Source organism: Martes martes, assembly GCF_963455335.1.
Source record: "Martes martes genome assembly, chromosome: 4".
NCBI lineage: Eukaryota > Metazoa > Chordata > Mammalia > Carnivora > Mustelidae > Martes > Martes martes.
In genome coordinates, this window is record NC_137891.1 from 189,821,525 (window position 1) to 189,838,666 (window position 17,142).

Here is a 17,142-nt window from a genome sequence, read left to right on the forward strand (position 1 = left end):
GCCGTAATGTCGGCGCGGGAGCTTGTGGCCTGCCTCTGCCGGGAAGGAGACCAGCGCCTGGCCCTGGGAGAGCTCCCCTTGGCCACCGCCTTCTACCTGGCGGCCTTCAGCTGCCACGCCCCCTCGGCGGTGCGGAGCGTCAGAACCGCCCTGGCTGAGGCCCGAGGGGCACCCGTGCTGGCCACCCTGGAGGCCTGGTGCCGCGGTGACAGCCAGATCCCCGCCATCCACTGGGACGGCATGGCGGTTGTCTCCCTGACGGGGACCCTGGCCTCCGCGTTCCTGGCCACCCTCTGCCCGGACCACCCCGCCGCGGTCCTGCACTCCCTGGCCAGTCTGCTGGCTCAGGGGCGCCACCAGGAGGTGGCTCAGCGCTGCAGCACCTTGCTGGATGCACGCTCCCAGCAAGCCCTGGAGCTCCAGCTGACCCGCGCCCTGGCCCGCGTGCTGTCCGGGGTGCAGGTGGACGCTGGCGTGGCAGACTATTTGCAGGCCTTTGCCTCCAGTGCAGACCGGACCGTGGCCTTCGTCCGCACCCACCAGCAGCCCCATCTCCCCATGCTGATAAGCGCCCTGCAGGACCATATCTCAGGGCGCCGGGAGGCCGAGAACAGCATCCGCCAGCAGGAGGCCGGCTGCCAGGGACTCTTGGCAGCCCTGGACCCCGAAGGCACCTGGAGCGATGCCCTGTCACCAGAAGCCCTGCTCCGCAGTGGCCGGTATGAGGACTGCCGGGCGGTGTGCAGCCGGGCCCTTGAGTCTGACCTGACAGGCAGCAGACTCCCAGGTAAGAGTGAGGCCAGAGTGAACGTCGCTCCCGTCGTGCCTTCACAGCATGCTTAAGTCCTGGTTATGGTAGGGCGGGGGGTTGTTCCTGGGCTGGGGACACCACAGTGACAAGATGGACAAACCCTGTCCTTACAGAGCACCCAAGAAAAGGAACAAACAAAATATGTGCTTTGAAAAATGGCCCCTGCCAGGTGCTGCTCTAGCTGGGTGGTCAGGGAAGACTTCTTGGAGGAGGTGTCACTTGAGTTAAGGCTAAAGGATTCCCAGCAGCAGAAACAGAACACACGAGGTCCCTAAGGGAGAAAGAACTTGGGATGTCCTTGCCAGTCAATGGAACCGTAGTGGCTACTGGGGGCCAGGAGCAGAGGAAGAAGACAAGGCATGGAAGAAATAGATGTGGCTAAGCCCTGCTGGGCCTGAAAGGACTTTGGATTTTACCCCCAGAACAGCGAGGAGCCATGGGAGGGTTTTGGACTGTGGAGTGAGGTGCTCTGGGTTGCATTTCTAGTTTCTTCTCTCTGCTGTGTGCAGCGTATGCCGGGAAGTCAGAGTGATGACAGGAGCTGCTGAGAGCCTGGGGGGCCGGGAGGCCGGGAGGCTGGGGGGCCAGAAGAACAGTCCTGGAGAGACAGCAGAGGCCCAGGTGGAGGAAGGAGGAGGGTCAGGAATGATTTCAGGAGTTGGGCCACTGGACTGCAGAGGGCAGGGGAGAAGCAAACAGGGAAAGGGAGTCAACAGGGGCTTTAGACACATCTGGTTTGAGCTACTGCTCCTTTCTGGTCCCTTTACGGAGTCTTCCTTCCCATGGGTGGGTGGAGAGCCAGAAGCCACACGCCAGCCTACCGCAGACACCCCAAGATCCCTCCCGGCCCGGCGGCCCTCTCTGGGCGGCTTCCCCATGTGCACGTGGGGATCGGGGCTACACCCACTCCTCAACATGGTGTTGTGATCTCAGTGAACGTGTGTATCAGACCCTTAAAGTGTTGTCGCCCACAAAGTGTTCAAAAAGACGTCCTTGAGCCGATCGTGCGGACATGTCACTGGGCAGCTGAACACATGAGCCTTGAGGTGAGAGAGGACCTGGTTTGCGGAAGGGATTTCAGAATCCAAACCCACAAAGAAGAGAGTCAGAGTCAAGGGTTTAGATGCGGAGGGAGTGGGGCAGCCGCACACCCGGAGGTGGGGAACGGCCGTGCTCGCCGCACTCCCTGAGCACGAGGCAGGCAGAGCATCATAAGGCTCATGTGCATTCAGTGAGGTTGGACGCAGCTCCCACGGGCCGCCTCCTAGGGCGCCCGGAGTGTTCGTGGTAGGCTCCTAACCACCCACCACACTGCCCCCACGAGGAAGCCAGCAAATGGGACCAGAGGACAGGCAGAAGGAGGGAAATGGGGAGCCTGCAGGGTGCTGACGAGAGCCAGAAGACGCAGGAGTTTGCAAGAGGCTGAGGCACGCGATGCCACGTGCATGACGAGAGGACGGACGGTGTCTGTTTTCTGTGCACATGGGGTTTGCTGGTGACCCCAGTGTTTGTGTGCTGGGGAGGCAGGGATCAGACAGAACTGAAAAGTGAGTGGGCAAATTTGTTTCTGGAAATAAGCTAGATCAGAAGCCCGAAGTCCTCCTACTATAAAAGGTACAAACAGGCTCAGCAGAGTCACAAAGAATCCTGAGCTCATGAGAAAGTAGGGCACCGTCCATGCCCAAAGCATAAACGTGCAGTGGCCTGTGAGCGGGGACACTGAGGCTAAAGCATCAGCAACTCCCAGGGGGGAGGGGCCTTCCACCAGAACGACTGGCAGAGACCCCCATGGAGACCGGAACTCCCAAGGCTACCACCTCAGGGAGCCAGTGTGCTGGGTAAGCCCTTCCCGCCCCACCCCCCAACTCCAGGAAGCTTGTCTGGGCTGCCTTGTCTCCGCAGCGGACAGACCACCCTCCCTAAGAGTTGCTGCATTAAGTAGACCTAAGTCACTTATGTCACAGGGAGTCACCTTATCGCCACCATCAGCACAAACGTGGCTCACAACATGAATAAGTAAATGGCCTCTAACCGGCTTTTTACAAACACAATTTTCTGTAACAAGTGTATTCTAATCCCAAGGTTACTTATAAGGGTCCTTGAAAACACGGAAGAAACCCCGTGTATTTGAGAAAGTGCTCTGCCCTTCTCTGCAAGCAGACATTCAGGCACACTCTGTATGAAGACAAGAATAAGTACAGTTTTAACTCGCATCTCCCATGGGTAAGCGTCCAGGCACCACGGCTCCCTCGGCGCCCGGGACAGCCATATCTCCTTCATTCAAGGTGCTTCATTAAGAGCTACTGCTGTAGGTGGAAAGCATGGCCCTGGTCATTTTAGAATCCTTCCAGCAAGGGGGCAAATTGGCTTGGCCTCCACACATGCTGGGATCAATGAAATAGTGGGGTAGATGTGATGCCATGTGATCCTGAATTAAAGATTATGACAGATAAGGGAGGATACAAAATGTTATCCCATTGGTCCGCTGTTGTTTTAATTTTAATTTTCCTGGTTACTAGTGAGGCCAAGTTATTAAATTAAATTAAATTAAATTAAAAATTTTTTCCAATCTGGTGGGTGGAAAGTGGTATCTCATTGTTTTGATTTGCATTTGCATCGTTACTATGATGCTGAACATTTGCCATGTTTCTTCGCCATCTGTGTTTTCTCTTATGGGAAATGCTTTTGCCAGTTCTCCTATTGGATTTTTTTTATTGATATGTAGGAATTCTTCAAATGCTCTGGGTATTAATCTTTTGCCCATTGTATATTTTGCACATATTTTCTACGTATTTGCTCTACCGGTTGTTACAAAGCTATACTACCCAATGCAGAAGGCTGCTGACTTAAGGGTTTGATAGGAAAACCAATAAAACAAATTAGAAAGGCCAGAAACAGATCCATAGGCATCCAGAACTTAATATGTGAGAGAGAGCATCACAGATCTGTAGCGAAAGAAGAGGACCATTATTCAGTGGATGGTGCTGATTCTGGGAGAAAAAAATTAATTCCAAGTGGATTGTGTGATAGTTAAGTTTTATAGTTTCTAAAGAAAATATAAGAGAATCTCATTAAGATTTCTGTGGACAGCTGGACTTCTTAAGATACAAAAGATGGAAAGAGTAAAGGGAAATTTTTACTATTTGATGAAATTAAAATTTTTAGACTTCCATTTCGCCCATAACTATAGAAAGCCCCCGTCCTCACGAGCACACTCAGACAGCAAGTATGAGGCAGTGGGGTGATGCTGTTGCCGATGGGAACCTCCCTGAGTAAAAGACCCCCAGGCCCTGTTCCAAGCACTAGATGAGCATTAATCCATTTCATCCTCATGGCCCTGTGAGTGCAGACCATTTTAAACCGCATTATAAAACAGAAAAGGAAACTGAGGCACAGTGAGATCCGGTAAACGGCCCAAGCCCCCGTCGTGTAAGCAGCAGTGGGTGTGCCTTTCCCGTTTCCCTGTACCTGAGGGCGTTCCCTATTTCGGAGGGTAGCGTTGGGCCCCAGCTTTGCCCCAAGAAGGCCAGAAGCAAAAATGCTGGAGTAGCAACCAGCCCCTCCCAAGGTCACAGGGTCAGAACCTCAGCACTGACCTGGGGGCACTGATCCCAGAAGAGGAAACTCACTCCCCAAATCCATCATTAAAGAGTAAAGAGGTTTCGTAACTAAATTTCCTTGTTGGCCAATCGGTCAGGTTGACTTTGAACCCATGGGATGTAACACTGTTGGGTAGGTATGTGTGCCGCACCCACCCCAGCTGTCCCTCCGGATTCTGCTCTGTCGCCGGAAGGTCTAGCATCATGATGCAATGTCCTGGGCTACTGGGACACTCTAGGGAGATGCCCTGAGATGCTTCACAGGGTCCAAAGTGCTGGACCGTCGGCGGCTGCAGGTGGCAGCCAGGAGGATGTGGGCCTAGAGGCAGGACCGGAGCCTCTGTTTCTCTCCCCAGGTGAGCGTCGGGCTGCTCTGCTGGTCACCCGCGCAGCTGCGGCCTTATTCCTGGACAGTGGGGCCCAGAACCTGCTTCGAGACCTGCACGAGGCCTTCCGCCAGAGCCCGGCAGAGGCCCGGAGGCAGTTTGAGGCAGTGCTCTCCGCAGGGGACCGGGAGCGCGCGCGGGCCCAGGCCCAGGAAGCCGTGGACATGGGCTTCGCCCAATTCCAGGAGGCCGTGCGGAGCCGCGCTGAGCTCCGCGAAAACTCGGGCCGCGAGCTGCTGGCCCCAGTGACCCGCGCACTCCGTGTCCTGCTGCGCGTTGCACCGCCCGGGGTGCGCCCGGCACTGGGCACTCGCCTGGCCGAGTGCCTGCTGCTGGCTGGGGACGCAGCGGGCGCCCGGGCGCTGTGCGAGCGCTTGCTGCGGCCCGCGCGTCCTGGGCACCGGGCGGACTACCGCGTCGGGGCCCACACCGGGGACCGCGCGCCCCTGTTGGTGCTGCGCGGCTTCTGCGCGCTGCACGCCAGCGACGCGGGGCGCGCCCGGGAGGACTTCCAGGAGGTGGTGGAGCACGGCCCGCCTCACCTGGGCAGCTGCGTGCGCGCTCTGTGTGGCCGCGGGCTGCTGAGGGTGCTGGAGGGTAGCGCGTTCCTGGGAGCGCTGGACTATGTCACCGCCTGCCGGCTGCAGCCCGAGGAGGCACTGCTCATCACCAAGGCCTACGTCCCCTGGAACCAGAGGGGCCTCCTGCTGACCGTGCTGCGAGAGGAGGGCCGCAGGATGCTGCAGCGGGAGCTGGACCTGGGACGCACGCGCGCACCGGGCTGCCGGAGCAAGGCCGTGGAGATGGACAGCCCCGAGGCGCAGGAAGGGTAAAAACTAGCCCCATGCACCCCTGGGGCCACTGCTTCATTCTGGTCTCCCGCGAGATAGCTAGGGATGTGTGTCTTCCTTTTTTACAGATAAGTAAACTGAGGCAGGAAACAGCGGGGCTATTTCCCTGAATCACGGACCGCAGGTTTAGCGCTGGAGCCTGCTTCTTAGGACTCTCAGTCACAAACAGTGTGATGCTTTGTGGGCCTAATTATCATAGAAAATTAAGAACTTAAAAAGGAATGAAAAAATACAACCTTCCCATCACCCACAGGTAGCATCCCCTTCTGGTTGTTTCTCTCTGCACATAGGAGCTAAAACGAGTGGGAGCTCTATGGGCGATGTACGGCCCACTTTTTTCACTCAGTAGATCACAAACATTTCCTGTGCCTCTGGATTCCTCCTCAGGCAGCCCGGTCTATAGCCTGTCCAGTGAACCTGCCATCATTCCTTGTCCATTCCGAGAGCCTTGCCCTCTGTTAGAGCACAAATGTCCTCTGTTAGAGCACTCTGTCCTGAGTGTGGACACAGAGGTGGGGTTTCCTGGTCATGGAGCACAGGCCTCTGTTAGGTCCTTGACTTCCTGACCGGTCCGTCCGCCTGTCGAGCCACAGGCCCAACCCTGATGTTCATTGGAATTTCTCTCGCAGCCTGATGGGTGCCCTGTTTGGATTTGCATTTCTCTGGCTGCCAAGAGGTGACGGGAAGGTGTTTTAGCAAAGTTCAAAGCACTGAACAGTGTGGGGGGCGTGTTTGACGTCAGCTCCCCACCCTGCATGTGCACGCGTGTGCACACACACACACACACACACACTTCCTCTGCCTGCGGGTTGCGCGATTCAAATTGCTTTGATGTGCTGGTACGGAGGATTTCATGTGCGAGATGGGTTCCTTTCTACTTTTTGTCTCCGGGAATTGTCATTCCTGGAGGCTCCAGTCCCTCTCCCAGTGGGAGCTCATTCGCACTCCCAGCGCACCAGGAGAATCCAAGTGAAGCCAGTGTGTTCTCTAACTCTGCCTACAACACACCCCTGAACCCTGCAAGGCCAACACTCTTGTCCCATTTCTACAGAAAAGAAAACTTTCTGTAGAGGCAGGATTGGCCTGTGGCCAGCCTACAGCTTCCATCTCCAATTGCAAAATGGTTGCCACACGGGGTATGGGTGGGGAGTGAGCGCCGAGGGATCAATGTCAGAGAAGGCAGCTGTGGCCTCGGAGATGGCATGTGTGAGGGTCCTTCCAGCAGACCCCAGGGCTCTGTGGTTGGATGGGAAGGGAGCTGCCCGGACCAGGTGCCCGGGGATAGAACTTTCCTGGGGCCCACCTTCCTGGGCAGCTGAACGGGGTGCAGACAGGGGCCAGGCTGGCTATCCCCCAGCTACTCTCTCCACAGGGATGCCCACGGCGTCTACCAGCTGGCCATGCTCCTGATGGAACTGGACCGGGAAGATGAGGCTTCGGGCCTCCTGGCAGCTGATGCCCTATACCGCCTGGGCCGTCTGGAGGACACCCACAAGGCCCTGCTGCTGGCCCTCTCCCGGAGGCCCCAGGCGGCCCCTGTGCTCGTGCGACTGGCCCTGCTGCAGCTGCGGAGGGGCTTCCTCTATGACGCAAACCAGGTGAGGAGACGGGGGGAGGGGGAGGCATGGCAGGTGGACATGGGCCACAGCCCTGTGGAGGGCACAGGCCTCTGGGCCCCTCACTCTGCACCCCACAGCCTAGACTTTGGAGCAGGTGAAACTTGTCCCAGCCCCGGGATCTGCCACCTCCAGCAAGGCCCCCCTCACTTCCCTGACCCTCAGTCTCTTCGTCTGTGCCCTGCCCTTGTGGGCTGTCCTGAACTAGCTGGAGCAGGTACCCTAGGACCCAGCAGGTCTCCAGCACGGAGTAATTCCTTCATATTTGCTTTCAATGTGTTATGAAGGAAAAGGGCCCAAAGTCAGGTTGGACTGAGCTCCGTCCCAAATCTCCCAAGTAAACTAGGCTTGGAGATGACCCTGCCCAGGGAGGGGGGATGGCAGAGGGGTCCCCCGGTCCTCAGGTCCCGCTCACCTCACCTCTCTCCAAGACCACTCTGCTCCCAAGAAAAGCAGAACTTCAACCGGATGTTAGGAGACCATCCGGTTGGAACCCGGGTCAGAAGGTTACGTTCCAGGGGAAGATGTCGGGCTTTGGGGCCTGTCAGCTTCTTCTGCTGTGCTCGGATTTGGGTTCCTGGTCTCCCTGCGCACGGTGGAAGAGGGGAGGATGCCCGGAACTGGCCGGTCCTTCTGCTCTGGGACCCGTGTCTTCAACGAGGGGCAGCAGGGGCAGCATCGGGTCCCTGTGGGACCGAGCCACTCCGAGAGCCGAGGGTGTGTCCCCCCGAGTCTCGCTCCTCCTAGACCAGGCACTGGTCCCAGCGCATTTGCTCCTCGCGCGGCGCCCTCGGTCGCCCTATATCTTGAAAGCCCTCTTTCCCCGCGCTTCTCGTTGGATCTGCAGTGTGCAGGCCGGCGAAGCGAGATCTCCACCTCCATGCCACGGAGGAGTCCTCCGGCCCGGGGACACTGGGATCCCCCACCCCAGGCCACCCCCAGCCCAGACGAGCTGCCCGACGCAAGCTCAGACCTCCCGCCCTCAGCCTTCCCGGGGCTCAGCGCCCGCGTCGCGCAGTCCCTGTCCCTGAGCACGTGGCCCCCGGGCCCCGCCCCGAGCACCGCCCCCGAGCACCGCCCCTGCTCTTCGCCCCCGAGCACCGCCCCTGAGCCCCACCCCTGAGAGCCACCGCCCCGAGCACCGCCCCTAAGCGCACCGCCCCCGGGCCCCGCCCTGAGCACCGCCCCGAGCACCGCCCCGAGCACCGCCCCTGAGCGCACCACCCCTGCTCTCCGGACCCCGAGCACCGCCCCCGAGCCCCGCCCCGAGCCCCGCCCCGAGCCCCGCCCCTGAGCGCACTGCTCCTGCTCCCCGCCCCCGAGCCCCGCCCCTGAGCCCCACCCCTGAGCACCGCCCCCGAGCCCCGCCCCTGAGACCCGCCCCCCGAGCACCGCCCCTAAGCGCACCGCCCCTGAGCCCCGCCCCCGGACGCCCAGCTCGTGGGCCACGCCCCGTGAGCCACGCCCCCTCAAGGGGGAATGAGGGTGGGATGGTCTGGGCGTCCTGCACAGAGAGGAACGGGGTGACTGCCCTGCCCCTTGCAGCTGGTGAAGAAGGTGGTCCAGTCCGGGGACACGGCGTGCCTCCAGCCCACCTTGGACGTCTTCCGCCACGAGGACCGGCAGCTGCTGCGGGGCCACTGCCACGCTCGGGCCCTGGCCATCCTGAGGGCGAGGCCCAGTGGGGCCGAGGGCACAGCCCACACCAGGGAGGCCATCGCCTACCTCTCTCTGGCCATCTTCGCTGCAGGTAGGAGCTGCCCGCCCGCCTCCGGGGCTCCCCCCTGGGCCAGGTACCTAGGGGCAAGAGAAGCCATGCGGGGCTCAAGCCCACTCTTGGTTCGCTGGAGTGTGCGTGCACTGGGGCCCCTCGCGCCGTAGGCCTTGCCGCGAGCGAGGCCCTCGCTGTCCAGGTGAGCATGCTAAAGTGTGGGAGAGGGGCCAGACCAGCTGGGGCCTGAACTGGGATCCTCCTGTCACCCTGGCCTGCCATCCCACAGCCCCTGGGCCCGGTGGGTAGGAAGGCCACACTTGAATAAGGCCTCTCCTAGCTTGGCCCCCTCCACCTAGGAGAGGCCATGGTTCCCCTAAACCCTTCCTGGAAATAGTGGAGTGTCTCTGTGTGGTGTCCCCATGTGTCCAGCCGACCCCCCAGCACCATCCTGGGTGACAGAGCCTCTTGGAGTTGGGCCTTCTTAGCATGGGGTCATAGGGCACCGAGCTGGAGGGAAGGGACTTTCCCAAGGATGCACCCCGATTTCCTGGGGTGCGTGGAGATTCGGAGTGCGGGCTTCGGATCGAAACACCAGGCGGACTCCTGGCTCTCCACTTACTGAACGGCTCCTTGCTTGCCTTTCTCAAAGTGGGTGACAGAGACGCCAGCGAGGGGTGGGAGTGAGGATCCAGTGAGCTAGTTCACGGACAGCGCAGGGCTCGTGCCTGGGGCGGAGCTCATGCCTGCACACGTTAGTGGGGAGGCAGGCACGACCCAGAGTGTGCGCTGTCCTGTCAGTCACCGGACAGACACCGGAGGGAGCGGGGGGGGGGGGGGGGGGGCGCTGTCCTGGGGGAGGGGCCTCTGTGCCCAGCATTCGGAGGGCTCCTCCCGGCCCACCTGGAAACTTCCCACCTTCAGCTGTTCCCTGTCCAGCCCCAAGGAACCGGCCACCTCCCCGCCCCTCCTCCGGCCTCACCTCAGATGCCCCTGCAGCGGCGCCTTCTCTTGGGACCCCTCTCTGACTAGTCGCCCACCAGCCTAGATGCCACCCTCACAGTTGGACTCCCTGTTTCCCACGGCCAGTGCCCCCAGGTGAACCCCAGCTGCCCTCCAAGGCTGTGTCTTGGCTTGTCCGTGAGCTCCCCGAGGCGGCCTCGAATGCTGAAGGAGGGCAGACGCCCCGCACCCACCGAGGCCCAGCAGCGGTCACGTCCCAATGCCACACCCCCTTCCTCCAGGGAGTCAGGCAGTTGAGTCCCTGCTCACCCGCGCCCGCTGTTACGCGCTCCTGGGCCAGAAGAAGACGGCCATGTTCGACTTCAACTCCGTGCTGCGGGCCGAGCCCAAGAACGCACAGGCGCTGTGTGGTCGGGCGCTTCTGCACCTGGCCCTGGGCCAGCAGAAGGTACCGGGGCCGCCCACCCCACCTGGGATGGGCAAGGGGGTTAGGGGAACGGTGCTTTAGGGGAAGAACCCGCACGGCCGCCTTCCTTCTCAGCCGAAGCACAGAGACAGCAGGGCCCGGCCGTCCTGAGTGTGGGGCCCATCACAACCCTTTCTGCTCAGACCTTCCATGGGAAGAGGCCCGCTGCTCCCCGGACTCGGCAGGGACTGTGCAAACCCTGGGGGCTAACAGACGCCCCCCTCCCCCCACTTAAAATAACAAGACCTCGGCTGCCTTTTGGGTACGACACCCAGAGCTGCCTGCGCGGAGCCGGTGGATTCACGCGGTCGGCTTGCAGGGACAGGGGTGGGAGGGGACCCGCACTGTCCGGCCCCAGGCAGGCGCTTTTCGCCAAGCAGGTGGCCACGGCTGCACAGCGGCACGGGGGCCCTTCTCAGCCAAGAGCAAGGTCACAGGCGAGCGGCTAAAGCTGAGTGTCTGCCCCGAGGCCCTGCGCACAGAGGTGACCTGCCTGCCCGGTTTCTTAATGATGTAAGGGCTGGAGTGCGAGGGAGTGAGGAGAAACGGTCGCGGGTGCTGCTGAAGCTGGGTGGCGTCTGCGGGTGCCCGCGGCCTCTTTTCTGTCCCAGCCCGTGGTGGGTTCTTCCTCAGTGAGAGCCCGGGTGTGGCCAACGCTCCCTTCCCACAACCCCAGCACCCTGGCCGCACGCAGCTCGTCAGGCTGTGCCTCCTGTCGTGGAGGGCAAGAACTGGGCCATCTGCCTCTTCTGGTGTCCCCAGCGCCCGGGCAGATGCCCAGCGGGGACGATTCTGCCGCCCACCCTGCCCTCCTCCCCCGCAGGAGGCTGTGGACGACACCCTCTCCGCTCTGAAGCTCGACCCTGGGACGGTGGTCCCTGAGGTTTGCTCTCTGAAGCCAGAGGCCCAGGCCCTCATCACCCAGGGCCTCTGGTCCCGCTGCCGGGCCCTGCTGAGCCAGCCGCTGGACACCGCCCCCCTCAGCGACGAGGACGCCCGGGGCCTCCTAGCTGTGGGGGAAGCGCTGATCAAAATCGATGCCGGACAGCCGAGCGGACACATCCTGCAGGCAGACGCGCTCACTGCCATGGGTATGCCCGGTCCGGGTGTGGGGAATGTGGGTGTCTGCCCCAGCCCCTCTCACCCTTGATTCTGTTCTGTAAAATGGAAGGAGACACCCTGGATTCAGTGCCCCCTGGGGTCCTTTCCACCTCAAGTGCTGGTCCCTGCGACCTGGTCCCGAGTGGGGCCGGGGGTGCTAGTGTCTTTAGCTTTCGTCCACCCGTGTGCTTTTGCCCGCAGCGAAGACAGATAAAGGAGCAACCTGGGGGTTCATAACAGGACCCAGACGCTTGGGGCTTCTCATAAACTCCTGCATTTACTCAACAGCTGTTTACAGAATGCCTGTGGACACCAGGCCAGGTTGTAGGTGGGCTTGTGTCAAGCCCCCATGTGCCAAAACCCTGAGAATATTCCAGTACTAATGTGAAAGGGGAGGGCTCTGGGCAGCCTGCATTTCCCTGACCTGTCCCTGTCGCCTCCAAGCCTGCGGAGCGCCCCTGGCAAGGCCTACACTGCCCAGCAGCCGAGTACACGTTCACGCAGGTGCTCAGGGCAGCCCCTCGTGGTGACCAGTGCGTGTGCTCAGAGCTGTGCTGCTCAACCTGGGGTCATGCAGCTTAGTGACCCCCCCCATGACGGGGTCAACAGGCAAGCAGGGACTGGCGTGGTGTCACCACGTCCATCTCCCTGAGCCAACACCGAGCACTAGAGGCTCTGGCCGGCTTCCCAGCGCGGTGGCCAGTGTCCCACCTCTCCCGCCGCCTGCCCCAGCAGCCCCCTGACTGTCCTTCCCGGATCACGGACAGGCAGCTACGAGGAAGCTGGAGACTGCCTGCAGGACGCCCTGCGGCCCACCCCGGGGTCGGAGGCGGCCCGCGCCCGGCGAGGCCTGCTCTGGCTCAAGAAGGGAGACGCGCCCGCCGCCGCGCGGGACCTGCAGGGCCTGGCCGAGACGGACGCCCCGGAGCTCTGCTTCCTGCTGCAGCGCCTGGGGGCCTCGGAGCGGCAGAGCCTCAGCCAGGTGGGCTCCCCGGGCCCCGCGCGCTCAGGGCTGCTCCGCCCTCCCTGATGCCCTGGTTTCAGTTGCGGGTCAAGGGGGACAAGCCAGTCCAGCCATCATAAACCCCAGCAACCTCCTGGCTTCTTTGCAAGAGGCATCCCACAGGTGACAGGGCCTGGGAGACAGGGTGGACCCCTCCTCAGACCTGGCTGAGCCAGCCAGGGGCACCTGACCTTGCAGGAAGCCCACGCCCACCCCCAGGTCGGGCAGAGGGAGGCACCCAGCACCCCCCAGCGAGAGCACGGCGGGAAGGCAGTGGGCTGAGGGAGGCATCAGGCTGGGGCTGCTGCATCTGGCTGGCTGACGTTTCGTTCCGCGGTGTATTCAACAAGAACATACTGACCACCTTCCACCAGCCACTGGGGAGCCGCTGCCCCAGCCTGTGGGCCTCGTCTCAGGGGAGACAGGCTGAGGGTGCCCCTCTGAGTGTCCTGGTATCGAGAAGACCCTGAATCAGGGCAGTAAGGAAACGAGGTGGCACTCGAGGCGAAACCGTGATGGGACAGACTGGCCAAGGAAGAGTTCAGAAAGTTCAGGAAACGGGCAGAACGTCGGTGTGGCCGGTGTGGATGGAGGAGGGAGGGGGATGGGGGACAGAGGCCTCTGGCCCAATATGACAGACCAGGGGGAGGAGGGGAGGACGACAGGGGGCAGGAGCTCCAGCAGGTGGGGAGGAGAGGGGATTCCCCTGAAGTAGCTGCGTTTCACCTGTGCGGAGGGGCGGGAAGCGACCAGCAGGAAGAGGCGGCCACCAGCACAAACCCACCTCGGAGTCCGGGCGACTCAGAATCAAGCCCCCTGTGGCGTGGGGCTAGCCCCCTACCTCCTCGTTCTGGCATGTGCCCAGGACTCCAGGGGGCTCTCTGGGGACCCCCCGCAGAACAGAAACCACACTGGTGTTCCAGCCAGGGGGGTCAATAGAGCAGGTGGCTGCACAGGCCTCGGGGGCAGAAAGAGCCAAGACAGCCCCGGGTAATGCAGGGGGAACGGCTGCCACATAGGGGAATGGGTCATCAGGACCTGGTGCTCAGAGGAGCAGAGCCCTGGGGAGGGGACGGGCTGGGGTCTCAGCACGGAGACCGGATGGTCTGGTTGACAGGACCAGTTCGGTGGAGTCACTGAGCCCTTACGAGGGGGCGGGGCGGGGTTCCGAGACAGGAGGAGGGGGCGGGGCGGGGTTCCGAGACAGGAGGAGGGGGCGGGGCGGGGTTCCGAGACAGGAGGAGGGGGCGGGGCGGGGTTCCGAGACAGGTGCCGGGCGGGGTTCCGAGACAGGAGGAGGGGGGCGGGGCGGGGTTCCGAGACAGAAGGAGGGGGCGGGGCGGGGTTCCGTGACAGGAGGAGGGGGCGGGGCGGGGTTCCGAGACAGGAGGAGGGGGCGGGGCGGGGTTCCGAGACAGGTGCCGGGCGGGGTTCCGAGACAGGGGGAGGGGGCCGGGCGGGGTTCCGAGACAGGAGGAGGGGGCGGGGCGGGGTTCCGTGACAGGAGGAGGGGGCGGGGCGGGGTTCCGAGACAGGAGGAGGGGGCGGGGCGGGGGTCTCCGAGCGGACAGGAGGGGCGGCGGGAACGCGGGCTTAGCTGGGGCGGCGCGCAGGGTGGTTTCCGCGGCGGTTGAGACCCGCCGGGCCGTTGCCGGGCGACGCGGGCCGACCCGGAAGTCAACCGGAGAGGTCACGCCCCGCTTCCGTAGCGCGCCCCGCCCCTCCGGCCTCACTGCGCTTGCTCCGCGGCGGGTCCCTCCGAGATCCGGGCGGCCCTCGGCGGTCCGTGGGCCGCGGTGCTCCGCTCGCCCGGCCTGCGGGCGCCCGAGGCTCTGCGCTCCTGCCGGGGACCGGGCGCGAGTGCGACCCGCCGCGGGGCGGAGGCACAGGGACAGCGGGGAAGGCCGGCCCCGGGACCCTCGTCCGGCAGCGGGGAGCCAGTGCGGGCTCCGGAGGAGAGCAGGCGCCGGAGACCCGCGGGGTCGTCCGAGGGGCTGGGAGAGCGGGACGGCCTGTGGGCGGGCTGGGGGAGGGGACGTCCGCCATCCCCGGGAGAGGAAGTGAGCCTGGGGCAGAGGCCAGTGGGCTGGGCCGCGCCGACGGGGGTCCGGCAGCCCCCAGGAAGGGAAGGCCGAGGTCGGACGGTGCCCGCTGACCTCGGACTCCGCCCTGCGGCATCCTCCCAGGCCGGGACTGGGGGGGCGCCCCCCACAGCCCTCAGCACCGCGCCGCCAGTCCCGGGCGCGAGCACAGCGAATCCCGCGCCCTGGAGGTCGTGCTGGCAGATGCTGGGGCGGGTGGCCCGTCGGCGACGCAGCCTCTCCCCACCGGCTCCGCTCGGCAGGGTCTTCCGCACCCTGCACTGAGAAACCCAGCCATGCTCCGCGGACCCTGCCCTCCGGACCTCAGGCAGAGGAGAGGGTCCAGGGACCCAGCTGGGCAGAGGCGGTGCTGGCTCCTGCCCTCGGGCCCATCCGTGGGCCTCTGGGGAAGGCAACCGCAGAGAAGGGCTGGGACAGGGAGGAAGGAGGGAGGAGGTCACCAGATGACAGAAGCAGTAGGGCTGGGGGTGGGGGGGACAGTGAGGAGGAGAGGGGAGTCCAGAGGGACCCCATCAGAGTTGGGCTTCCAGGGTGGTGGGGTTGCAGGGCGTGCCCTCTCCCCTGTACTTCCACTCCCAACGAGGAAGTGGGCAGCGCTGTACAGAGGTCAGGACCAGAGGCCCGCTGGGCAGGGGAGGGGCCTGTGTCTCTCTGGGCTGACCCACACTGCCTCCCTCTGTGCCCTCTGTGCAGGCTGCAGCCCAGGAAGCCAACACCCTCCTGAAATCGGGGCGGCCAGAGCAAGCCCTGGGCTACTGCTCACTGGCAGTCCTGGCCGGGAGCAGCAGTGCCCATCACCTGCGCCTGAGGGCCACCTGTCTGGCTGAGCTGCAAGAGTTCGACCGGGCGCTGGAGGACCTGGACCATGTCCTCCGGGGGGACGTGCGGGACCGTGACCTCCCGACGCAGGTGGAAGACCTGTGCTCCCAGGGCCGCCTGCTGCTGAGCCTGGGGCATGGGGCCAGGGCCACAGGGGCCTTTGCCCAGGCTCTCAAGCTGGCACCCACCCTAGCCCAGAGCAGCCTGTGGGAGCGGCCAGGTCGGGGCCCCACTGCCAGGGCGTTTCTGTGCCATGGCCAGACCTGCCTGGAGGAGCAGCGCTATGCAGAGGCCTGGACGGCAGTGGAGAGTGGCCTGCTGGCAGACCCCGAGCACAGTGGCCTGAGGAGGCTGAAGGTGAGACTCCGGAGGGAGGCATCCTTGGGCTGCCGGCTCCACTGACCCCATGCTCCCGAGGCCCAGACGGGGGCCCCCCGCCATTCCACCCTGGATGGGCTCCTGAGCCGCGGGATACAGTGGGCCTGACTGATGTAGCTCCGACTCAGCGGAGAAGAGAGACACCAAGAAGCGTTGATGATGGTGTATAGATAGTGCTCCCTCATCTCACGACAACAAAGCTATAAATCCGTCTTTTAGAGTTCCCTGCGTGTGAAACGGCTCTGGGGTCCAAGAGGAGATCACAGCTGAAGTCAAAAGAAAGTTGAAAAACTAATCATAACAAAACCCGTGCAGAGGAGCACTTGTGGGACGCTGCCCCGGCGGGCCGGGGGAAGGTCCGGCCCCAAGCAGATTATCAAGCAGTGGAAAGAAAATGAAGTACATGTTCAGTTCCAGAAGCTGGAGAAAGACAATAAAACTAAGGAAATCAGGAGATAGGAATTAAGGATAAAAGCAGAAATTAATAAATTAGGAATGAAAGAAGAGTAAATACAAAATCTGGTTCTTCAGAAATAAAGTAGATGAACCAACAGCGACTCTATTGAGACAGGCAGAGGAAGCACAGGGGCCGTCGTGTTCACCGCAGTGAGCCCCGTGCACCTCCCGATGGGCAGATGGTGCGGCTGTGCCGGCTCTCAGGGCAGCCGGTGCCCTTGGGAGAAAGGTCTACACTCCCAAGTCTGGAGGGTCCCCCAGAGGGCTCGGGGTCACACAGCTCCGTGGCAGGAGAGACCGTGAACCTGGCGTTCGGCCTTTAGTAGGGTCTCAGGGTGGGATCTCTGGGGTTTTGTGGGTCACTCGTTGGCTAGTTTGAAGCAGCAGAGTAGGAGTGGTGTCTCGGGAGACCAGAGGCGGGGTCGTACAAGCAGTCGGTTGCCGAGGTAGCCGAGGGCTTTCTGAGGGGGCACCTCACGGGTGGGGGCGGCCCACTTCCTTCTCTGGTCGTTTTGCTAACAGCCGTGTCATACAGCTGGCGACACACGTTTTCCATCAGGCACAGCACAGAGACAGAATTTTAAAGTGACAAGGACAAAGTAACAGAAACAGAGGAAATTAAAAACATCGTAAGAAATTATGTTTCTCTGAGCAAATAAATTTTGAGGCCTGGATGACATGAATTGGCTTCTAGACAAATATTTAACTAAACTGCTCAGAATAGGCCTAAAACTTCTGCAGGACAGTTGCCAAGAAGGAAGAGAGAAGGTTGTCCAGGAGCTTCCCCTAAAGCAGGCTCAGTTGCAGATGGAAAAACCTGTCAACCTTTAAGGAACAGTCAATTCCAAATGTCTCTAAACCCCTCCAGGCCAAGAAAAAG

At 62.1% G+C, this 17,142-nt stretch overlaps 1 protein-coding gene across 1 annotated transcript; it reads left to right on the top strand.

The window, feature by feature from the left end:
* Positions 1-6: 6 nt before the first annotated feature.
* Positions 7-16,937, top strand: TTC34 (tetratricopeptide repeat domain 34; the record flags this gene model as incomplete). The annotated part of the gene is made up of 8 exons (XM_080800750.1): positions 7-787; positions 4,767-5,625; positions 7,020-7,245; positions 8,809-9,013; positions 10,219-10,385; positions 11,227-11,494; positions 12,272-12,486; positions 15,303-16,937. 8 exons carry the CDS (start codon positions 7-9, stop codon positions 15,828-15,830), a joined length of 3,249 nt encoding a protein of 1,082 aa, XP_080656876.1. The 3' UTR covers positions 15,831-16,937.
* Between the last annotated feature and the right edge of the window lie 205 nt (positions 16,938-17,142).